At 33.5% G+C, this 20,296-nt stretch overlaps 1 protein-coding gene across 1 annotated transcript; it reads right to left on the bottom strand.

Annotated features, from left to right (window-relative positions):
* Positions 1 to 9,654: 9,654 nt before the first annotated feature.
* Positions 9,655 to 12,698, bottom strand: LOC128546927 (uncharacterized). Its single transcript, XM_053518339.1, has 3 exons — positions 12,427 to 12,698; positions 10,926 to 11,009; positions 9,655 to 10,414 (listed from the first exon to the last, which is right to left on the bottom strand). The coding sequence occupies exons 1-3, from the start codon at positions 12,485 to 12,487 to the stop codon at positions 9,915 to 9,917; spliced, it is 645 nt and encodes a 214-aa protein (XP_053374314.1). The 5' UTR covers positions 12,488 to 12,698; the 3' UTR covers positions 9,655 to 9,914.
* Between the last annotated feature and the right edge of the window lie 7,598 nt (positions 12,699 to 20,296).

Below are 20,296 nucleotides of genomic sequence, written 5' to 3'. Positions count from 1 at the left end.
CTGGTCTTCCGCACAAGATAATATGTCGATCGCTCGAGATAAGATGTCATGCGCACGAGATAAGATGGCGATCGCTCGGGATAAGATGTCGTGCGCACGAGATAAGATGTTGATCGCTTAAGATAAGATGTCGTGCGCACGAGATAATATGTTGAGCGCTCGAAATAAGATATCGAACGCTCGAGATAAGATGTCGTGCACACGAGATAAGATGGCGATCGCTGGAGATAAGATGTCGTGCGTACGAGATTATTTAATCTTAAAAAATAAATGTATGTCCGAAACATAGCACCGTAATTGATGAGACTTTGCAAAATTTTTGATTAAGATATTTTGGTGCTGTACATGTGCCGTGAAAAATATTGTAAACATCATTCAGTCGTAATTGTTTAGCCCTATCTTCGACCCTTAAGAGTTTGACTTCTTCCAACATATCACACGTAATACTGGTCTTGGATGGTATATTAAGGATGAATCGGATTACTTTGTTCTGGGTTACTTATAATCGGATTTTTTGAGATTTAGTGAGACCAGCATACTGCGCCGAAATATAGTCCACGGGGATGCTTTCCCACGCACGTCTGACTGACTCCTACTTATATACAGGTCACAAACATTCGTCAAGTATTGAAATGTACTTCTGAGAATTTATCGTGCCATTTACATGAGCCAAAGTCGCAACCTCATCAAAACACAAACATCTCCACACCATTACACTACCCTTCCTGCTCGGATTCGAACTGGCCACCTGTGGGTTATTTTTCGTTATCTTTTCTCCACACATGAACTTTGTTTTTCGTACAAATTACTACTTCAGACTCTTCACTAAGGATATATTTCTTCCAACTTTCTTCTACAGTCCAATTACGCCTTTCTTTACACCATCTATTTCTCTTTCTATTGATTCTATCCCTAAAAACCAACCCTTCTTTTATAACCAAAACCTTTCAATTTTCAAGCAACAGTTTCAGTTTTTGTTCAAAAAAGTATTCCCTCTTTGCTCATTAGTAATACCAGTTAAGTCTGACCATGGAAAAGGATACATTATAGAAATGGACTGTGAATCATGATATAGAAATTTAGTAAAAGTAAAATATTATTGGAAACTGAGTTATGTGCCGTTTCATTTATAAGCTATTTAATCAAGACTACTTATATCATGTATATGAAATGTCGGTGTAAATATGTGAAATTCAGGAATAAACAAAAACCAACATTTTTGCTTTAAATTCTTAATTGTATAATCTGATAAAGCAGCCTGACCGTTCAAATTTTTATAGTATTCGTGCACAAGACTTAAATAGTTTTATGGTGTCCGAGTACAAAGATAAATGATATTTTTGAACAGATTGAGAACCTGCATCTTTAAGAAAGGCCAGTGCCTGTATTCAAGGGAACTGAAATTAATACGTGGGTGTTTCATACTCTGATCAACATCGTACAGAGATACTAAGACAGAATTTTCGAATTTGCACTACCTTTTAAAAGAGAAACTAAATAATAAAGGTCATTGTCTGTACTGAAAGCAGCTGATATCAGTAGTTTGATGTTACATGTTCTTGCACTTTCTTTTCGTTGAACGGAGAAACCAAAAGATATTGATAGAAATTTTAACTGTTATTGCCCACACTAATGGAAACTAAAATCAAAGAAAACACTACCTACACATAGAGAAACTAAGCGATATAGATATAATTTTATTGTAATCGTCCTAACAGATGGAAACTGAAGTAACTTGATGCTATGCAGCTGAAATAAATATAAAAGAGATTGTTTTTATTATTCTATTAAATGAAAAAAAATCCATTATCCTTTGATTGTGTCTTCTCCTTAGTCAGTGATGTCTAGTGTGCTGATTGCATTTAGAATATGTGACATTAGACTGCCGAGTATTTCAGCTAAATAAAACATGTTTTAAGGCACCAGTACATTTTCGCAAGGAATGTACAATGTCATATAGTCTTTGGTTGTCACAGCACATACCGAAATGAAAGTGTATGTAGTGCTGACTATCAGAACAAACTAAACATTACCTCATTCTAAGATGTATGATTACCTCATTCCCAAAAAGTTCACATCCCATTTTCATATTGATGTTCTTTGACCTATAGATCATACATCTTTTCATTTATTCAGTTCTTCAAGTTTGATCTATTATAAATCATCGAACGAAGTTTCATTAAGAAATGTTCAGTTTTTACAAAGATATAGACATTTTACTTGGTTAGCCCCCTGTCAACATGCCTAGGTTTAGACATCGTCATTTTTTTGCAAAAGTTTAAGTTTATTGCATAGGCTTCGACGCTAAAGTTTGATTGATTCCGTACGAAATAAAGACAAAGTGTATTAATTTTGAGCATTTTCAGTCATTACAGAGATAAGATTGCTTCTCTCTGGTCCTAAAAACGCATATTAAAATAGGCACATGCATCAATAATTAGGGAAAAAATAAGATATTATAATATCACGCTTATTTTTGATATCAGTTGCAACAGATTTGTGACCATTAACACTAGTTGTGATGTCCTCCGACAAAAGAAATAAAGGTTAGAGAATACCACTTCTTTTCCGACTGCCATACGTGTATAACATCATAGTGGGTACGGCCTTCCTTAAATTGAGGAATGTATAGTTTAGTTTACGCATCGTTTTTCGTACATGAAATGTAGCAAATGTTGTCAAAATGTGTACATTAATTAAAATGTTACTCTAAACGCAGTAAAGGGGTTCAATTTTAAAATATATTATATATATTTCTTATGTTTATCAACATTACTAACCAGTCATAAAGCATAACATTATCCCAATAGATAGATAGATAGATAGATATTTTATTGAACAAAAGGTCATAGACCCGTGAGTCCACATTGTATATAAACAATGCATTGTATACTATGTTCAATGGTGGTACAATCATATAAAGCATATTAAAATTTCATAAATTGATAATCACTATAAAATTTCATTAGCAATGTATGTGATGAGGCAAAGTAAGATATAGCCTAATTGTGCCTAAACAAAATATGTCACGATACACAATTTAAAGCAAATTGTACTTTCTAATATAAGGTTAATAAGCATGCATATAAATTTCACATACAATATGACAAGTTCGTCTCTATTTTGGTAGACCACAGTTTCTGTAATGAATAATTAAAGTAGAGATCAACTTTAAAGAAAACAAAAATATGTCGTTTCATATTTTTCAAGTACAGCGTAACATATTACGCTGATTTGACCTAAAACTTTCTATAATTTATGAAAGGTTATTAAGGTAAACGGTTAACAGAAACGTGCATGTATGAATATATAATGCCAATTTGTGATAGTTTTTAATGTAAAAATCAATATGTAGCATAATGCTCTATGTCTTGAGGAGAAAGTGTTAGTTATAATATATAGGTCTACGGAGTTCAAATGCCTTGTATACAAATATTGAGATTTTTCTGGATTTGGTAGTTTTCAGATGTTAACAACTCTTTAAATTTTGGTATGTTTTGGCGTTTCCTATAATATTTCTTAATATGATTTTGTCTAAGATATTTATATATCTGACATTCTAACAAGAAGTGGAACTCATCTTCAACAACATTGCATATAATACACTTTCTTTCATTTCTCGGTATTTTGTTTGGTTTATGCCATCTTCCTGTTTCTATAGATAATCGATGTGCTGATAGTCGGAGTCCTGTTAATGCAATTCTGAATTTAGTAGTTTTTATTTTATCAAGATAGATTTTAAATTCGAAATCCGAAAAAAAGTTTAAAAGTTGATGCTCTTGTCGAACTGTCCAAAGATTCATTCCAAAGCTGCATAAAATTGTCTTTTAATCGTTGTCGTAGATGGGATAAAAATATACCTTCGTTCTCTACACCTTGATTGGGCCAAACATGGTAAAAACCTAATCTTTCTAATACTGTTTGAACTGATTTCGCCCAACAATTTTTATTCGGTCTAAGTTCCATATCATGTATCATCATATTATAAATATTTCTAATGTGTTTAGTATTGTTTGACCTTAGTATTTTGAACCAAAATTTAATTATCTGGAATATTCTTTGATTTATTAGTGGCACTCTTCCTAGTTCGCCATAGATAAAAGCATTCTGTGTTTGTAACCTTACGCCTAGAACGTTTTTGCAAAAGTGTATGTGTATATTTTCTAGTTTCTTTAACTCATTGAAGCCCCAGACTTCACATCCATAGTTCAGAATTGGAACAATAAGTTTATCAAAAAGTTCTAACGTGTGAAACGGAAAAAACAGTAAAATTTTGAATATATTTTTTAAGTTTAAAAACTGCTTTAAGCGCTTGTCCCGATAATGTTTCGTAAGTATGTACAAAGGATGTACAAACTTCTGTTTCGCCCCCACGCCCCCCCCCTCCCCTTTCTTAAAAATCATAATTTTGGATTTATCTACATTCACTGTAAGTCTCCACTTGTCACAAACACACACATATATATATATATATATATATATATATATATATATATATATATATATATATATAAAGAAAAAATAAACAACATTACATGAGTAACATTATATTTGCCTACCGGTTTCGTTTATACTCATCAGGGCAAATAAAACAATATGGCGTCAATAAATGTGTAATTGCTAAGCAACGTCATTTTTGCGTACACATGTGTACACAACGTTAATATTGTAACGTCATCAGTTTTGGTTAAGTTTCGGTTTAAAAATATCAATGAAATAGCGTTCTTTAGATAACCTAGCTGAAACATCATTACTATGAAATTTGTAAAAAGGAAATATAGAAAATTTAGGAACGGTTTTAGAGCATAAATCTAAATGAGTACTTAAAGGTAATTGTCTTGTTGATGGGTCTCTTATTTGTTGGTCATGTACTGTCCTTCTATTCTGAGTTTATCTCCTGTTTGACCAATATAAAATTCATTACATCCATTACAACCAATACATATAATACATTTCGAACAGTACAGTCCATGCTTTCTTTAACATGAAATATTTTATTATTTAAACTGAAAGATGACCCTTCAATAATACAAATACATAAACTACATCTAGGGTCATTACATTTTTGTACTGATGGAAAAGTTCTGTTTTCATTAAATTCTGATTTAATAAGAATACTTTTTAAATTCGGAAGTTGTCTTTTACATTTTATGATTTTCGTGTCGTTTAGTATTCTTTTCATAGTATCATCATTTTTTAAAATATCCAAGTTACTTTTTAATATCCCAAATAGCTCCCTGCTTTTAGGATTGAATGTAGAAATATATGCTATAATATTTACACTTTTATTATTCTGAACGCTTAATAATGTACTTCTAGGTATTTGTATGGCTTTAATAATTCCTGTTTTAATAACTTGTAATGGGTATTTTCTTTCTACCAGAACAATTTCTTTCAAACGTGCTTTAAGTATATTTTTGTCTGAAACAATAGTACATATTCTCCTTGCCAAAGAAAATGGAATGTTTGTTTTTGTGTGTTTAGGATGGCATGATTTGAAATTTAGATACTGCTTTGAATCAGTTCTTTTAAAATATATATCAGTGATAATTGAAGTTCCATTCTTAATTATCATTATATCTAGAAATGGTAATTTAATTGTGCTCTGTTGCATTATGAATTTTATATCGTTATGTAATGAATTTAAAGTTTTTTCAAAATAAAGTAAATCTGAAATTGACTTTTCCCAAAATACAAAACAGTCGTCTAAAAATCTTTTCCATTGTTCTTGAACATATTTAGCAAAATTTTCATCTTTTTCTTGTTTGATCTTTCGTATAGTTGTTCTTCCAAGTAACCCAAAACCAGAGTAGCATAAGTTGGAGCAACTTTTGTGCCATGGCTGTACCTTTTGATTGATTAAATATAGTTTATCAAATGAAAAATTGTTATTTTCTATAATTTTCAAACCTTCAATAATGAAAAATTTGTTAAAACGCTCCAATATTAACTCTGGGTGTTTGTCTAACCAAATGATATAGCTTCTAATCCTAATTTATGTGGAATATTAGAATATAAACTAACAATATCAAAAGAAATAAGACGTGTATATTCTGGTACCGTTTCTGGTATAAAATTAAGAAAATCAATGTCATCACGTATGTAACTGTGTACTTTTTTAATAAATGGTTTTAGTAAAATATCTAAAAGACAACTTAGACGACTAGTTTCGCATTGTGGGCCTGCAAACTATTGGTCGCAGTTGTAAATCTTTAGGATCTAGTATTTCAATATATTCCGAATTTTGATCAATACAAACCTTTTGAATAATATTACTTTTATGAATTTTAGGTAAACCATAAAATGTGCTAGTTTTAAAATCAAAATTGAGTAAGAAATCTTTTTCCTGTTTAGTTAAGTTTGAAATATGCTCCGTTAGTTTTCTTATCTTTTCAAAAACTTCTTTTCTATTACTACTAGGAATAGATGAATAATAAGTTTCATTTTTTAACATTCTAATATTTTTACTTTTGTAGAAATCTGTATTCATTAAAACAATACCTCCACCTTTATCTGCTTCTTTGATAATAATAGATTTATCATTTGCTAAGGAATTTATAGCCTTTCTCTGTTCTAAAGTAATATTATGTTTTATTTGTTTGTCAACATTAGGGATGTTTGAGCACAATGTTTTTGTAGTCAATATATATGCATCTAATTTATCATTGCGCCACTTGGTGGGGTAAAGTTTGACTTATTTTTAACTAATGACATGTTATTATTGTCTTCTCCATCAAAATACTCCCCTAATCTAATTTTGCGAAAGAATTCGTTGACATCAGTTTCCAATTCATTAGAATTATTTTTTCAGGTGTAGGTGTAAATTTAAGACCCATCAACAAAACATTTTTTCTATTGCATTAAGTTTACGTTTAGAAAGATTATAAATTTAGTAATGTTTTATTTGTTTCAGCTAGGTTACCTTTTTCTACATTTCGCTGCTCAGTTGTGGTCCTCGTCAGAAAAGAATGAACAGTTTCTGGTCTGACCACTCTTCTTCATTATATTGGTAGGAATTATTTGACCTATCTCCCAATTTCTTCTTTGTTGTTGGTTTCTTATTCTGTTTGGCTGTTTAGGTGAATTTTGATTAAGTTTTGATACAAGTTGTTGGAGTAAAAATTGAACACTTTGGCTTTCTCTTTGTTCTTTACTCTGGCTTCTGTTTGGAAATGGAATACTTCGTACTGCATCTGAATAAGTTCTTTGCATTGATTGTTGTTGGCGACCTTTTTGTTGGAACTCGCGATTTGAATTTCCTTTTTTGAAAAAGGGTTTGAATTTTCATAATTTTTGCAAAATTGCTCTTCATAAGATTTTAGCCAACGCTCATTGTTGAGCCACCTTTTATGTGAAATTTCTTCATTTCGTTGAATGTTCTTTCTCCATAATCCTATAAGACAATCGGCGACTTGTCCGGAACATTTTGAAAAAATAATGTCTTCCATTTCTTTGTCAATTCTTCTAATGCGTTCTTTACATGAAGCTTCTCTCAACTTTTGCATCTCGATTTCCATTTTAAATCATGGACTACAGCCCTTTCTCTTAGTATTCTCTGCTCTTCATTTTCATTTTTAAATTCAATCTTTTGAAATTTACGCGGTATAATTATAGGGTTAGCCGCTACCCACTTTTCATAAAAAGAAGTATTGCCGCTGTTGCGAACCATTCCCCAATATGCATCTTTTCTATTATTCAGTTTTCTCTCCCGAATTTAGGCAATGCCCGCTTTAATTCTCATTGCTTCCGCTTCGAAATAATTTACATTTTCTTGCATTTCTATATTATTACTGTCACATTGCTGGTTTTGTTTTAGTGTTAATTTTTTCATCAATTACCTTTATTGCTCTTGTAATTTCATCTACGGCTGCTTCACTTTTTACTGGAGACAGGCGCCTATTTGTTTCCCTTACCGCATCCGTGGGTCTTGAATGGCAGTTAAAATAAGTGATAACTTTGCGCTAATTTCTCCCAGGTGTTTATCTCCTTGTTCTGCATTCATCGATGACTCTGATATTGATGGCGAGCTGTCCGAGCTGCTATCATCAGGTTTTGCCCTTTTAGGACCCATGATAATGTTCCTTGTCCCGGAAAATTATATATAAAAATGCAAAAGTCTGTACCGGATCAAGTATATTATAAAGAAAAAATAAACAACATTACATGAGTAACATTATATTTGCCTACCGGTTTCGTTTATACTCATCAGGGCAAATAAAACAATATGGCGTCAATAAATGTGTAATTGCTAAGCAACGTCATTTTTGCGTACACATGTGTACACAACGTTAATATTGTAACGTCATCAGTTTTGGTTAAGTTTCGGTTTAAAAATATCAATGAAATAGCGTTCTTTAGATAACCTAGCTGAAACATCATTACTATGAAATTTGTAAAAAGGAAATATAGAAAATTTAGGAACGGTTTTAGAGCATAAATCTAAATGAGTACTTAAAGGTAATTGTCTTGTTGAATTGGCCGCGGTTCTGGTAGAAAGAAAATACCCATTACAAGTTATTAAAACAGGAATTATTAAAGCCATACAAATACCTAGAAGTACATTATTAAGCGTTCAGAATAATAAAAGTGTAAATATTATACCATATATTTCTACATTCAATCCTAAAAGCAGGGAGCTATTTGGGATATTAAAAAGTAACTTGGATATTTTAAAAAATGATGATACTATGAAAAGAATACTAAACGACACGAAAATCATAAAATGTAAAAGACAACTTCCGAATTTAAAAAGTATTCTTATTAAATCAGAATTTAATGAAAACAGAACTTTTCCATCAGTACAAAAATGTAATGACCCTAGATGTAGTTTATGTATTTGTATTATTGAAGGGTCATCTTTCAGTTTAAATAATAAAATATTTCATGTTAAAGAAAGCATGGACTGTACTGTTCGAAATGTAATTATATGTATTGGTTTGTATGGATGTAATGAATTTTATATTGGTCAAACAGGAGATAAACTCAGAAATAGAAGGACAGTACATGACCAACAATAAGAGACCCATCAACAAGACAATTACCTTTAAGTACTCATTTAGATTTATGCTCTAAAACCGTTCCTAAATTTTCTATATTTCCTTTTTACAAAATTTTATAGTAATGATGTTTCAGCTAGGTTATCTAAAGAACGCTATTTCATTGATATTTTTAAACCGAAACTTAACCAAAACTGATGACGTTACAATATTAACGTTGTGTACACATGTGTACGCAAAAATGACGTTGCTTAGCAATTACACATTTATTGACGCCATATTGTTTTATTTGCCCTGATGAGTATAAACGAAACCGGTAGGCAAATATAATGTTACTCATGTAATGTTGTTTATTTTTTCTTTATAATATACTTGATCCGGTACAAACTTTTACATTTTTTATATATATATATATATATATATATATATGTGGTCTAGCCGCTCAACCCGGCGGGGGGTGGTTCGAGCCCCGCTGTGGTCACGAACATAACTTCCCAAATCACACCAGTGTTGGTTATACAAGAAAGCGGGCTCGAGAGTGGTTCAAATAAGTTTTAAGCTTTCGTCACAATTGAGCTAAAATAAATTAGTATAAACTAAATACGTTAAATATAAGAAAACAAGGTCTTTATAATTTTGATAAGAATTGAATGTTCATACACAGAAAAGACTGTTTATTAACTATTATCTTTGCAAGAAGTCCGTTGTAAACCAATGTATTTACTGAAGACGAAAATGTTAACTAAGCGTGGTTCAGTTGTTTGACGACAGACTACATCAATATAGAATGAATATGTTTTGACACAGAAGTTCTCGAATACTAAGAAGTTATCACGACCTAGATGTCAATTAAACATTTGCAAATTGAACACATTGAATAGTGTAAAAAAGCCGGTAGATATACGAGAAGTATTATGTTTATACTGAACATACAACACAAGTGATTTCCAAGCCACTGACGTATGGTGGACAAGTTAAAGTTTTTCCGCAGATTCCTTCTACAAAATAAAGTCTATTGTCAGTGCCCGCTGTTGTGCCGTCATGGAGTTTTTCTGGACGCCGATCAAGACAGAGTGAGACATATTCAGTTGCGTTCGTATCCCCTGTGTAACCTGACACAAGATAACCTCGATATTCCATCGTCCATCCATCGTAACATCTGTTTCTTCCTGGAATCATCACGGAGACGCTTCTCTGTGTGTGGCAGATGGCGCAAGGAACTTTTTGATTGTACATGTAATCACCGAGAAAGTCCGCTGCCCCGTTCGATCGGTGCTCATTAAACCTATACTCTGTCCCAGTGATTTTACCAAGGCTCGCCACTGATTCCTCGAAGTGGTCCCACAATGGTTCATTTGTTAGACAGAGGTAGTTTGAGCCTGTGCCTATGTGGCTTCTGTGTGATCCAGCCATGTAACCTATATTTTAAAAGAACGAAATTAAATTACGGCGTTAACAAGAAAAATCAGTACTTGCTTTGGTGTTCAAAATTATATATTTTATTATTTCTCATCTGCCATGACAGCGTCTAACTTAATAATCTAGATCTATCTGAATCAAAGCTACCATTTTACAACTGTGCCGGAATATCCACATAAGATATGCAAAACACTGGTCCTTTGTAACAGTATATAACTTTTTCTGAACCTGTGTACTTAAAATCACTGTTGACCTTTTAATTTAAGTTGATTGCTCAATTACCCTGTTTCAAGTTAGTTGTTCAGTTGCACTATTTTATGTTGCATGCACAGTTGCCCTATGTAAGGCTGGTTGTACAGTTACTACATGTATATTCTCCAGCTGGTTGCGCAGTCGCGATATCTTATTTTGAATGTTCCAAGTACTGAAACATAGACCTACTTTATGCACGCTGTTTCAATTGTCTTTATATACCATAAATATTTATTCAGTACTTTTCTAAAGTCTTACCGGTGTACAGGCGGGTTGTTCCATTTCCTGGACAAGTCGTTCTACCCCATCGAGCGTATGTATCACCAGCAGTTTTACTCTTAGCTGAAGAAATAAAAACAAATATTAAATAATGCTCCACATAAAAGGTAGTATGTAATTTTTCTGTATCAAAACAAGGACAGGGAACCTAGAGAAAATCCTGCGTTCTAAGAATGCAGCCACCCCCCAAAAAAGACTCGAACAGTTCATTCACGGATGTGTGAACACAAATCAAATAGATGAAACACAAAAGGAATACCATGAGACAATACCTTGGAAAAGTCAGTGGTAAAAAACCCTTAGTAAAGTAAGTAAATGTTTACAAACCCCAGGTCATATTTCAGTGTTTTAGGATAGGGTTAATAGAAGATATCCCAACCAGATGCACCCGATACACACGCAATGGTAACAAAATGTGTAAAATACAAAAATGCTTGTGTAGAAGTGCATAAACAAATCTAAATAATCGTGCACCCATATACGCAGCAGAAATGCACAAACTGATGTTAACTGATGTTGAGTATCAAGTTATTAATTTATCCCAAGTTCAACCAGTATTTTCTGTGGCCGAGTGTTTGATATCGCCGGATTTCGAATCCCTTACCAATGTGTGCTCGAACCTCGCATACATCGTAGAATATGATAAAGCTATTAAGTTGACTGGCTCTAAACAGTTACCCACACATGGCTGAAACAGTACCCGGAGGGTTTAAAAGGGTCTTCTTCCACCCATCAAAGGCTTGAAAGTCGACATATGACCGAATTGTGTCTGTCTGACTATAAGACGAACGGAGTTGAAAATACAGAAATAACAGGAGTTCTAAAGCATTGTAGTGTACCAGCTGTATACACAGGACTTTGTGGATGTCTCTAAATTGCTTTTTGTACTTTTAACATGTGTAAATGTTGAGTTCTGCTCAACCCGGGGCTAGAGGGCGTGAACGGTAATATGTATTTCCCCTACCGTCCATGAACAGGCTGAATCAAACCGAGCCTGCAATATTTTCGTTTTTTGTCGTGTTGGGCGACCTGTGAAGTTTCCACTTTTTCTATTTTAATCTGAATATCAATCATTTTAGTTGAAGGAGCGGGATACGTAGTTACGATGGCTCGGTAGTCAGAACCTTTCAGCCTCTTGTAACAGTTTTACACCTTACCTCCCTTACCCCGATGCAAACGATTTTCAAGATAGTAAAACATTTTCCATGGCATATAATAAGTCGTTTACTAAGTCATATAAAAAAACCTAATTTGTTATCATACGATCTATAGGTCAGTGCCCAATTTCATACATTTCATTGTCTCTCAACAAAAGCAATAATAATAGTTTTAGCAGTAATAATGATAATGATGATGACGATAATGATGATGATGATGATGACGATGACGACGAAATAAAAACATTCCGATTTCAATTATGGGATAAATTACTCACGAAACAGAGTTCAAAGAAACATACTGTAACAACAATAAAACATACCTCTCAGTTTAGTCTGAAACTGGTTGTTGATTTGCTTCAGTGCTGCGATTTCTTGTTCCATCGCTTGTTTAAACTTCAATGCCTCTAGCTCAATCAAAGTTATTCTCTCAACGATTGAATAATCGCTACATGAACATTGTGGTTCCACTTCAGCTACATATGTAGATGCTAAAAATGCACTTTGTGCCTAACAGAACAAAAAGACATTTGCTAATTTTAACATTGCTATTTTTCTCGCAACTAAATTTCTTTCAGACAAAATAATACAACGTTAACAGTTAGTAAACCATTCACGAATGTTTTTTTTTTCTTCAAATTTCAATATACCAAAGCAGGTATGACCAACAGATGTATGTCGCTCACCTAGTTAACAAAGTTTAAAACGGGTATATATTTATTAAATCACGATGTTGAAAGATATAATACAACACATTTAAGCAAAAGAAACTTTACGTAACATAATGTTATTAGATTTGGGTTTCTTTGGTCCATAACTTCATTGAAAAGTACGATTCTCAGCATGCAGATTTGTCCGAACTACAAATACATGTAAACGTATAGTTGTGCATAGTTGAGTACAGTTTCTAATACTTGAACACTCCTAGGAAAAGCCTTATTCCACTTTTAGTATGTAATTGTGAAAAATCAATTGAAAGTACACTTTCAATTACTAGGCAATAATGTTTTTCACACAATAATATTGGCTTTTGTACCTTACAAGCTTCTTACGGGCCTTCCCTTCTGCTTGACTAATGTGGGGTTTCCAGGTTAGCAGTTTGTCAAAGGCCCCTCCGAGGTATTTTGCCTCGTTTGCTTCAGTCAGCTAAGTATTTCCCATCTTCATTTTTCCCGGCCTCTGCTTTGACGACAGGGAGAATAGTGTGGTGGACGATTTCTCTGTATTAATGGAGACACACCAATCTTCAGCCCAAGCTGAAAGCGTGTTGATGGCTTCTTGCATCCTGTGTGTGGCTGTTATGGCATGTCCTTCCTTTCACCATATCACCAGGTCGTCAGCATAGAGTGCAGCCTTAACTCCTTTCGGTAGTTCAGACACCAGATCAAAGATGAAAAGCAGGAAGAGTGAAGGGATAAGACTCCACCTTGCAGGACACCAGGACGCAACAGGAACCTCCTACTGCTGGCATTATGTATTAAGTAAAAGAGTTAGCGAATTCGGAATTCCAGACATTTGGCGTGCGGAAATATTAGCAAATTCCCTTTTCCAACTTACAAAAACAGCTTTTCATAAGAATCACTAATATGTCTGGCGTAATGATTACACTTTTGCTGCATGACAGCATTATTATCTCTTATACAGAGCCAGTGAACGTTCATATATAAAAGAATGTGCTACACATTGCTAAAATTGTTGGCTAACAATATGTATTGAAGTAAATCCTTTTGTTACATTTTGTAAAGGTGTGAAATGCAATTTTAAAAGTCATTATGTTTTCTCGCTTCCATACTCGCCTTTGTCAGTTTACGGTAATTAGCTTTGCTATTTTTGTATCTGTCAACAACTGAATGGAATTTAATCATATTATGATAATCTTTACCTTTTTGAAATATAACCAAACAACTCGGGCTTTTTTGTTTTGACGTATCTAAGGCATAAAAAGGTAGCTTTAAAAACGTGTATAGTGTACAGAAAGAGACAGAGGGTCGATTTCTCTAGTTTACTTCTGGCGTTTTTATGATATTTACGCCGGATAAAATGTTAGCGAATTTTGGCAATTCGCGAAATTCGCCAATATTTCCAATGGTTATAACTTAACCATTTATACAGTATGCATTAAATGTGTTGATTCTTTCAAATTTTCGTTTCATGTTAATCATGCTAAAATGTTTATTAGTGAACATACATTTACTAAACAGAAGATGTAAGAACCAAGCAAACATGGCCATATGCCTTTAAATGAGCGTTTTAGGGTGATAATAATCGCAAATACTTTGACTATTTCAAAATTCTTATTTTTCTTCAGAAATGTACACGAGTCTTTTAAATGTCATTTATTTTTTCCGAAATCGATATCTTAAAAGTAACAAAAACATGTTTGAAATGCAGGAAAACGCACGAAATGGCACCCTCGAAAAAAAAATTCCCGGGGTACATGTCCCCGGACCCCTTTAGAAAGTGCCTCCCTATTTTCTTACCTCTGCCTACGAGCCTGATATCAAGGATTAGAAAGTAAGGCTGTGTAATATAGATCAAATCGAAAAACATTACTTTTATTTTGTGTCATATATACATTTCGTTTAGAAACGATCACTTATTACGACAAATTTAATGAAATGCTAAATTTTCATGAAAGGAATGAAACTCATATCTTCTGTTTTCGCTTGTCTTTAATGATATCAAAATTACCAGTGATGACATGAATGGCATCTAGAATCAATGACACATCTATCATAAGATATACTATAAAAAATACATTGATGGAGATAATACAGCATTCATGAAATAAATTTTATGAAAATGCCTGTCATGGTCAGGTTGAGTGTCAAAATGTGGACGGAGATCGTCCTGTGTGTAACTTTATGTAAAGTATGATACAGTGTAAAAATGATCTGTTTGAATAACGTACCGTTCCGTTTCCTCGTCTAGTTTTTTAAGAGACTGAGCAGATAAAGATATGAGACGAGACTGCATTGAATGTTGTAACAAATTTCGGTGGGTGCTATTATTTATCCGAGCGGTCTAGATAAAAAATACACTTATTTCGTAAAAAGACAAGAAAAAGTATCAGAATGCAATAACACAAAAATGTACTTAAAATGCCATGTATTTAATTTTCCTAATGACTGCTTGTCGAATTGATTTATGTAGCGAAATGTCTATAAATTCTCAATAACTATGATATATATTTTCCTCAAGCTATCTGCTTAGTGAGTTGAAAGTAATGAGCTTATAAAAGTTTGTTTGTTTGTTTTGGGTTTAACGCCGTTTTTCAACAGTATTTCAGTCATGTAACGGCGGGCAGTTAACCTAACCAGTGTTTCTGGAGTCTGTACCAGTACAGACCTGTTCTCCGCAAGTAACTGCCAACTTTGGAGGACTAATGATTTCAGACACAATGTCGTTTATCAAATAGTCACGGAGAACATACGCCCCGTCCGAGGATCGAACTCACGACCCCGCGATCCGTAGATCAACGCTCTACTTACTGAGCTAAGCGGGCGGGCCTAGCTTATAAAAGAATCAGAAGAATAATTAAAGATACTTAAAATGCCAAGAACTACAATACAAATGTATATATAAAAGATAACCCTAAGCTTACAGCAAAATGCCTTACTAAAATAATCACTAGAATGCAACGACCCAGGTTTCTATGACCAATAAAGACAGAGAATGTCCTTATCTGTTCTTTGTAGGAATATCCGCCTAAAGTCCTGATGCAACTAGTATTATAAGCTATAAAAGACTCTTAAAATGCCACTAGAGTACTACGACCCGGGCCTTTAATGCCTTTCAATATATTGAGCTTAAGAATGCCTTTCTTTTGCTTTAAAATTGTCTACTTGGCACTGTCGTCCCAAAGTCCCAGCTTGACAAGCGCAACAAATAATTAATTAAATAATTAATTATTTTCGATGCGTCTCCTTCGAATACCAACAGCGAACCGAGAGTCATCTAAAGTGAAGCCAAGTCCTTTGACTTGCTTCTTGATCTGCGCATTCGCTAACATACTTTTCTAATGGAAATTCTTCTAGGAAATGCGTAGTGCTACCGAACATAACTATGTAAAACGTGTACTGATTGCATAAAAATACTTACATTCATTTCTAATGAACGTCGTTTGGACATTGACTGATTATACATGTACGTATATATGCAAACAATAAGCATTTATTGATATCAATTAAAACAAAGCTTTAGGAAGCGAAAGTGCATCATAAACATAAGTATAATAAATTGATTTAACGAAATATGAATGCAATCGATGCTATAATTTATTCCAAATACGTACAGTAAGTGACTGAACAGCGTAATAATGAGGAAGACACTACGTAGCTCCTATTGAAAATAGTTTTACTAAAAGGCAGCATTTTTAGGGAACAATCTTATAAGAGTATCAGAGGCATTTTGTCACAATGTCAACCACAGTTCTAAAGAATTAAATCGTGGTCAGCAACAGGTATATTAATTAACATTTAGTTGCGCCTAAAACTACCATTGCTATCTAACTTCATGAAGCCTAGATTTACCTTTCCTAATATTTAAAATGGAAAAGATATCGATATCAGGGTTTTTAGAGACACTACCTTCTTGATAAATATTTCCATTTAAGCCCAACGGAAACTGTGATTGTAAATGTTTGCTTAATGTTCTGATATAAAACTGCTCTATACAGACAATGATTGCATGTTGTTCTAATATGAAACTGCTCTATAAGCCAATTATTTTTTGTTGTTCTAATATAAAACTGCTCTTTGCAGCTCATGACTGCTTGCTGTTCTAATATAAACCTTCCCTAGGCAGCCAATGAAAAATTGACCTTTTTATCATAAATTATAGATTTTTAAGCAAAGATACTTTAGTTGAACGTTCAGACACTGTGACTTTGTGTTTACATTTAACATAAAATGTTCTGCGTGCTAGTTCATTGATTTCTTCTTCTAACATGGCTCGATTTTATTTCCAGTTAAACAAAGCTCTGTATATGATTATTTAAAGCATTGTTAGCCATATTAGAATTAGCAAATAATCAAGGCCTTCGAGTTGTTTATCGTCTGATTTACCACGGTTCAGAGTTCAGATGCGTAGGAATTGAACCACGAGGGCGTTAGCCCGAGTGGTTAAATACTGAAGCATCTGAACGATGAACCGTGGTAAATTAGACGATAAATAACAAGATAGCCTTGATTGTTTTCATTCTGACATGCTCATTGATATATTTTAATAGATATTATACTGGACTTCGTTTACGCGAGGAGTAATGTATCGAACGTCATGCGGCAATATGACGTAATAATTGACGTCATAATGCTCTCTTACCGGTCCGCGCGTCAACCGTTGTTTATCGCAGAATATATAGAGCTTGATTTTCTTCTTTGTTTAACTGGAAATCAAGTCGAGCCATGTTAGAATTTGCGATAAACAACGCTTGACGCGCCGACCGGTAAGAGAGCATTATGACGTCAATTATGACGTCAAATTGCGCATTACGTCCGCTACATTACTCCTCGCGTAAATAAAGTCCAGTATAGTATTTTTATTTTATTAAGATATATAAATGAGCATGTCAGAATGAAAACAATCAAGGCCTTCTTGTGATTTATCCGCTAATTTACCACGGTTCATCGTTCAGACGCTTCAGTATTTAATCACTCGGGCTAACGTCCTCGTGGTTCAATTCTTACGCATCTCAACTCTGAACCGTGGTAAATCAGACGATAAACAACGCGAAGGCCTTGATTATTTGTTAAATATACAGCCTGATGTTGCGTGACTCATGGAAGAAAAAAAGAACACTTGTTTCCGTGTGCCACGCCAACCTATACATATGCATACAATGTTATAAAGCCCCGCGTAATCTCTTGGTGATAACAATATGAATGACTCTCAACGATATGTATAAAGCCTTCTTCATGGGCATTGTTATAAATTAAATAATCGGTATAGTAAGTATATATTTAAAATTTAAAACAGATAAAAATACAGATATTTATCTTCAGGTATGTCTCAAAACAAAATGGTATCAGAAGTTTCACTTAGAAGTGCACACTTGAATAGATGCTTCCTCAGTTCCTGTTTAAAGCTATGCTTATTTGTCTTTGCCTTAATAAAATCGGGAAGAAGATTCCAATCTTGAATTGCGTTGAAATAAAAAGTATCAGCACCAAAACTTTTGACTTTTGGAACAACAAAGTTAAATTTACTAAATCTGGTACGGTTATGAATTGATGAGACTTTGCAAAAATTTTGATTAAGATATTTTGGTGTAGTGCCGTGAAAAATATTGTAAACATAGTTCAGTCGTAATTGTTTAGCCCTATCTTCGACCCTTCGACTTCTTCCAACATATCACACGTAATACTAGTCCTTGATGGTATATCAAGAATGAATCGGATTACTTTGTTCTGGGTTACTTGTAATCGGCTTTTTAAAGATTTAGTGAGACCAGCATACCACGCCGAAAAAGAATATAGTCCACGGGGATGCTTTCCCACGCACGTCTGACTGACTCGAATAACTGATCCGGTGTAGGCTTACTTATATACAGGTCACAAACATTCGTCAGGTATAGAAATGTACTTCTGTGTATGTATAGTGCCATTTACATGAGCCAAAGTCGCAACCCCATCAAAACACAAACATCCCCACACCATTACACTAACTTCCTGCGCGGATTCGAACTGGTCACCTGTGGGTTATATGTTTCGTTGTCTTTTCTCCACACATGAACTTTGTTTTCGTACAAATTACTACTTGAGACTCTTAAAGGTCCACTACTAAAACCCGAACGAGTATTATATGAAAACAAGAGTTTGTAGCTGAGACTTCCTATTTACTGAAAATATGGCCCCTCCATCGGATCTGACCAAACAGTCATGAATATGTTCAAGAATAACTAACAAATAAACAAAAAATGTTGCCTATGTCAAACCGAAAGTATGTTTTCCGACTGCTTACGAACCCGTCGAGCATCTTCGGATTTTTTCGGAAGAATCCTCCGAAACGAGGCTATTTATAAATAGATGCAAAATATATTATATGCCCAAACGATAACGTGATTTTTACAAACTTAGCACATGGAATTCAACAATTTTGTAACTCACAAAAACTTCATGAAAATCATTCTTATAATGCAAGTAATATACAGCTATACTACAAGTTTTCGGGAGGACAATTCAGGCCCTCCCCGAATAAAAGTGTTTTTACAACTTCGTCTGCAAACTTTTTCCGTTAATCTCTTTTCAGTATAGTTTTAAGAATATAAATGAATAACTGTCTTACACTGCAGAAACAAAATGTGATTGAAATTTACCTAAATACCTAAATACACTGATTTATGTACATATGGCTACATTAATTTAATAAAATTTTAGACATTAAACACATTGTCTTGGCCTAATATATGTCACTGTCAATTTTAAACTTAAGTTTTGTACATCTCATATTTTTCGTGCAAGTCGTGTATAATTACCATCATGGAAATACAGTTATTTTGTCGCGGATATTCGTTTGAAACAATTTTAAAACCACGTGATCCCGAAGAATTTCCGATCGATTACAGAAAAACGATAAACACGAAAGTAGGACAAAATGACCATCCATGTCAGTCTAAGAAAATACAGAAACAATCATTTGTTTCTCTGTACATGTGTTGAATTCAAGGGAATATTGCACGGCTATTGTAATGTTTAGTACTATATTTCAAAATGTGTAGTCTTTTTTAAAGATTTATGTCTATTCATTTGTCTTTATTTTGCACCTTTAACTAAGGACCCATTTCTTCCAACTTTCTTCTACAGTCCAATTACGCCTTTCTTTACACCATCTATCCCTCTTTCTATTAATTTTATCCTTAACAACCAACCCTTCTTTTATAACCAAAACCTTTCAATTTACGAGCAACAGTTTCAGTTTTTGTTCAAAAAAGTATACACTCTTTGTTCATTAGTAATACCAATTAAGTCTGACCATGTTTTCTTTTTTTTTTCACTTTTCTCTTACTGCCTTTGACTAAAATCTCTGTCAGCAAATTATTTCTTTTAGCCTCTTCCAGGCAGGTTTTCTACATGCTTTATATTTTTTTATGATTGATTTTATAGTAGATCTAGGAATTTTCATTATTCATGAAATTGTTTTAGTTATATTTTTATAAAGTTATGTTTACTTTCTAATGGAATATTTTACAATAAC

This window comes from Mercenaria mercenaria, chromosome 11 (assembly GCF_021730395.1).
Source record: "Mercenaria mercenaria strain notata chromosome 11, MADL_Memer_1, whole genome shotgun sequence".
NCBI lineage: Eukaryota > Metazoa > Mollusca > Bivalvia > Venerida > Veneridae > Mercenaria > Mercenaria mercenaria.
This window is presented reverse-complemented; position numbering and strand designations above follow the sequence as displayed.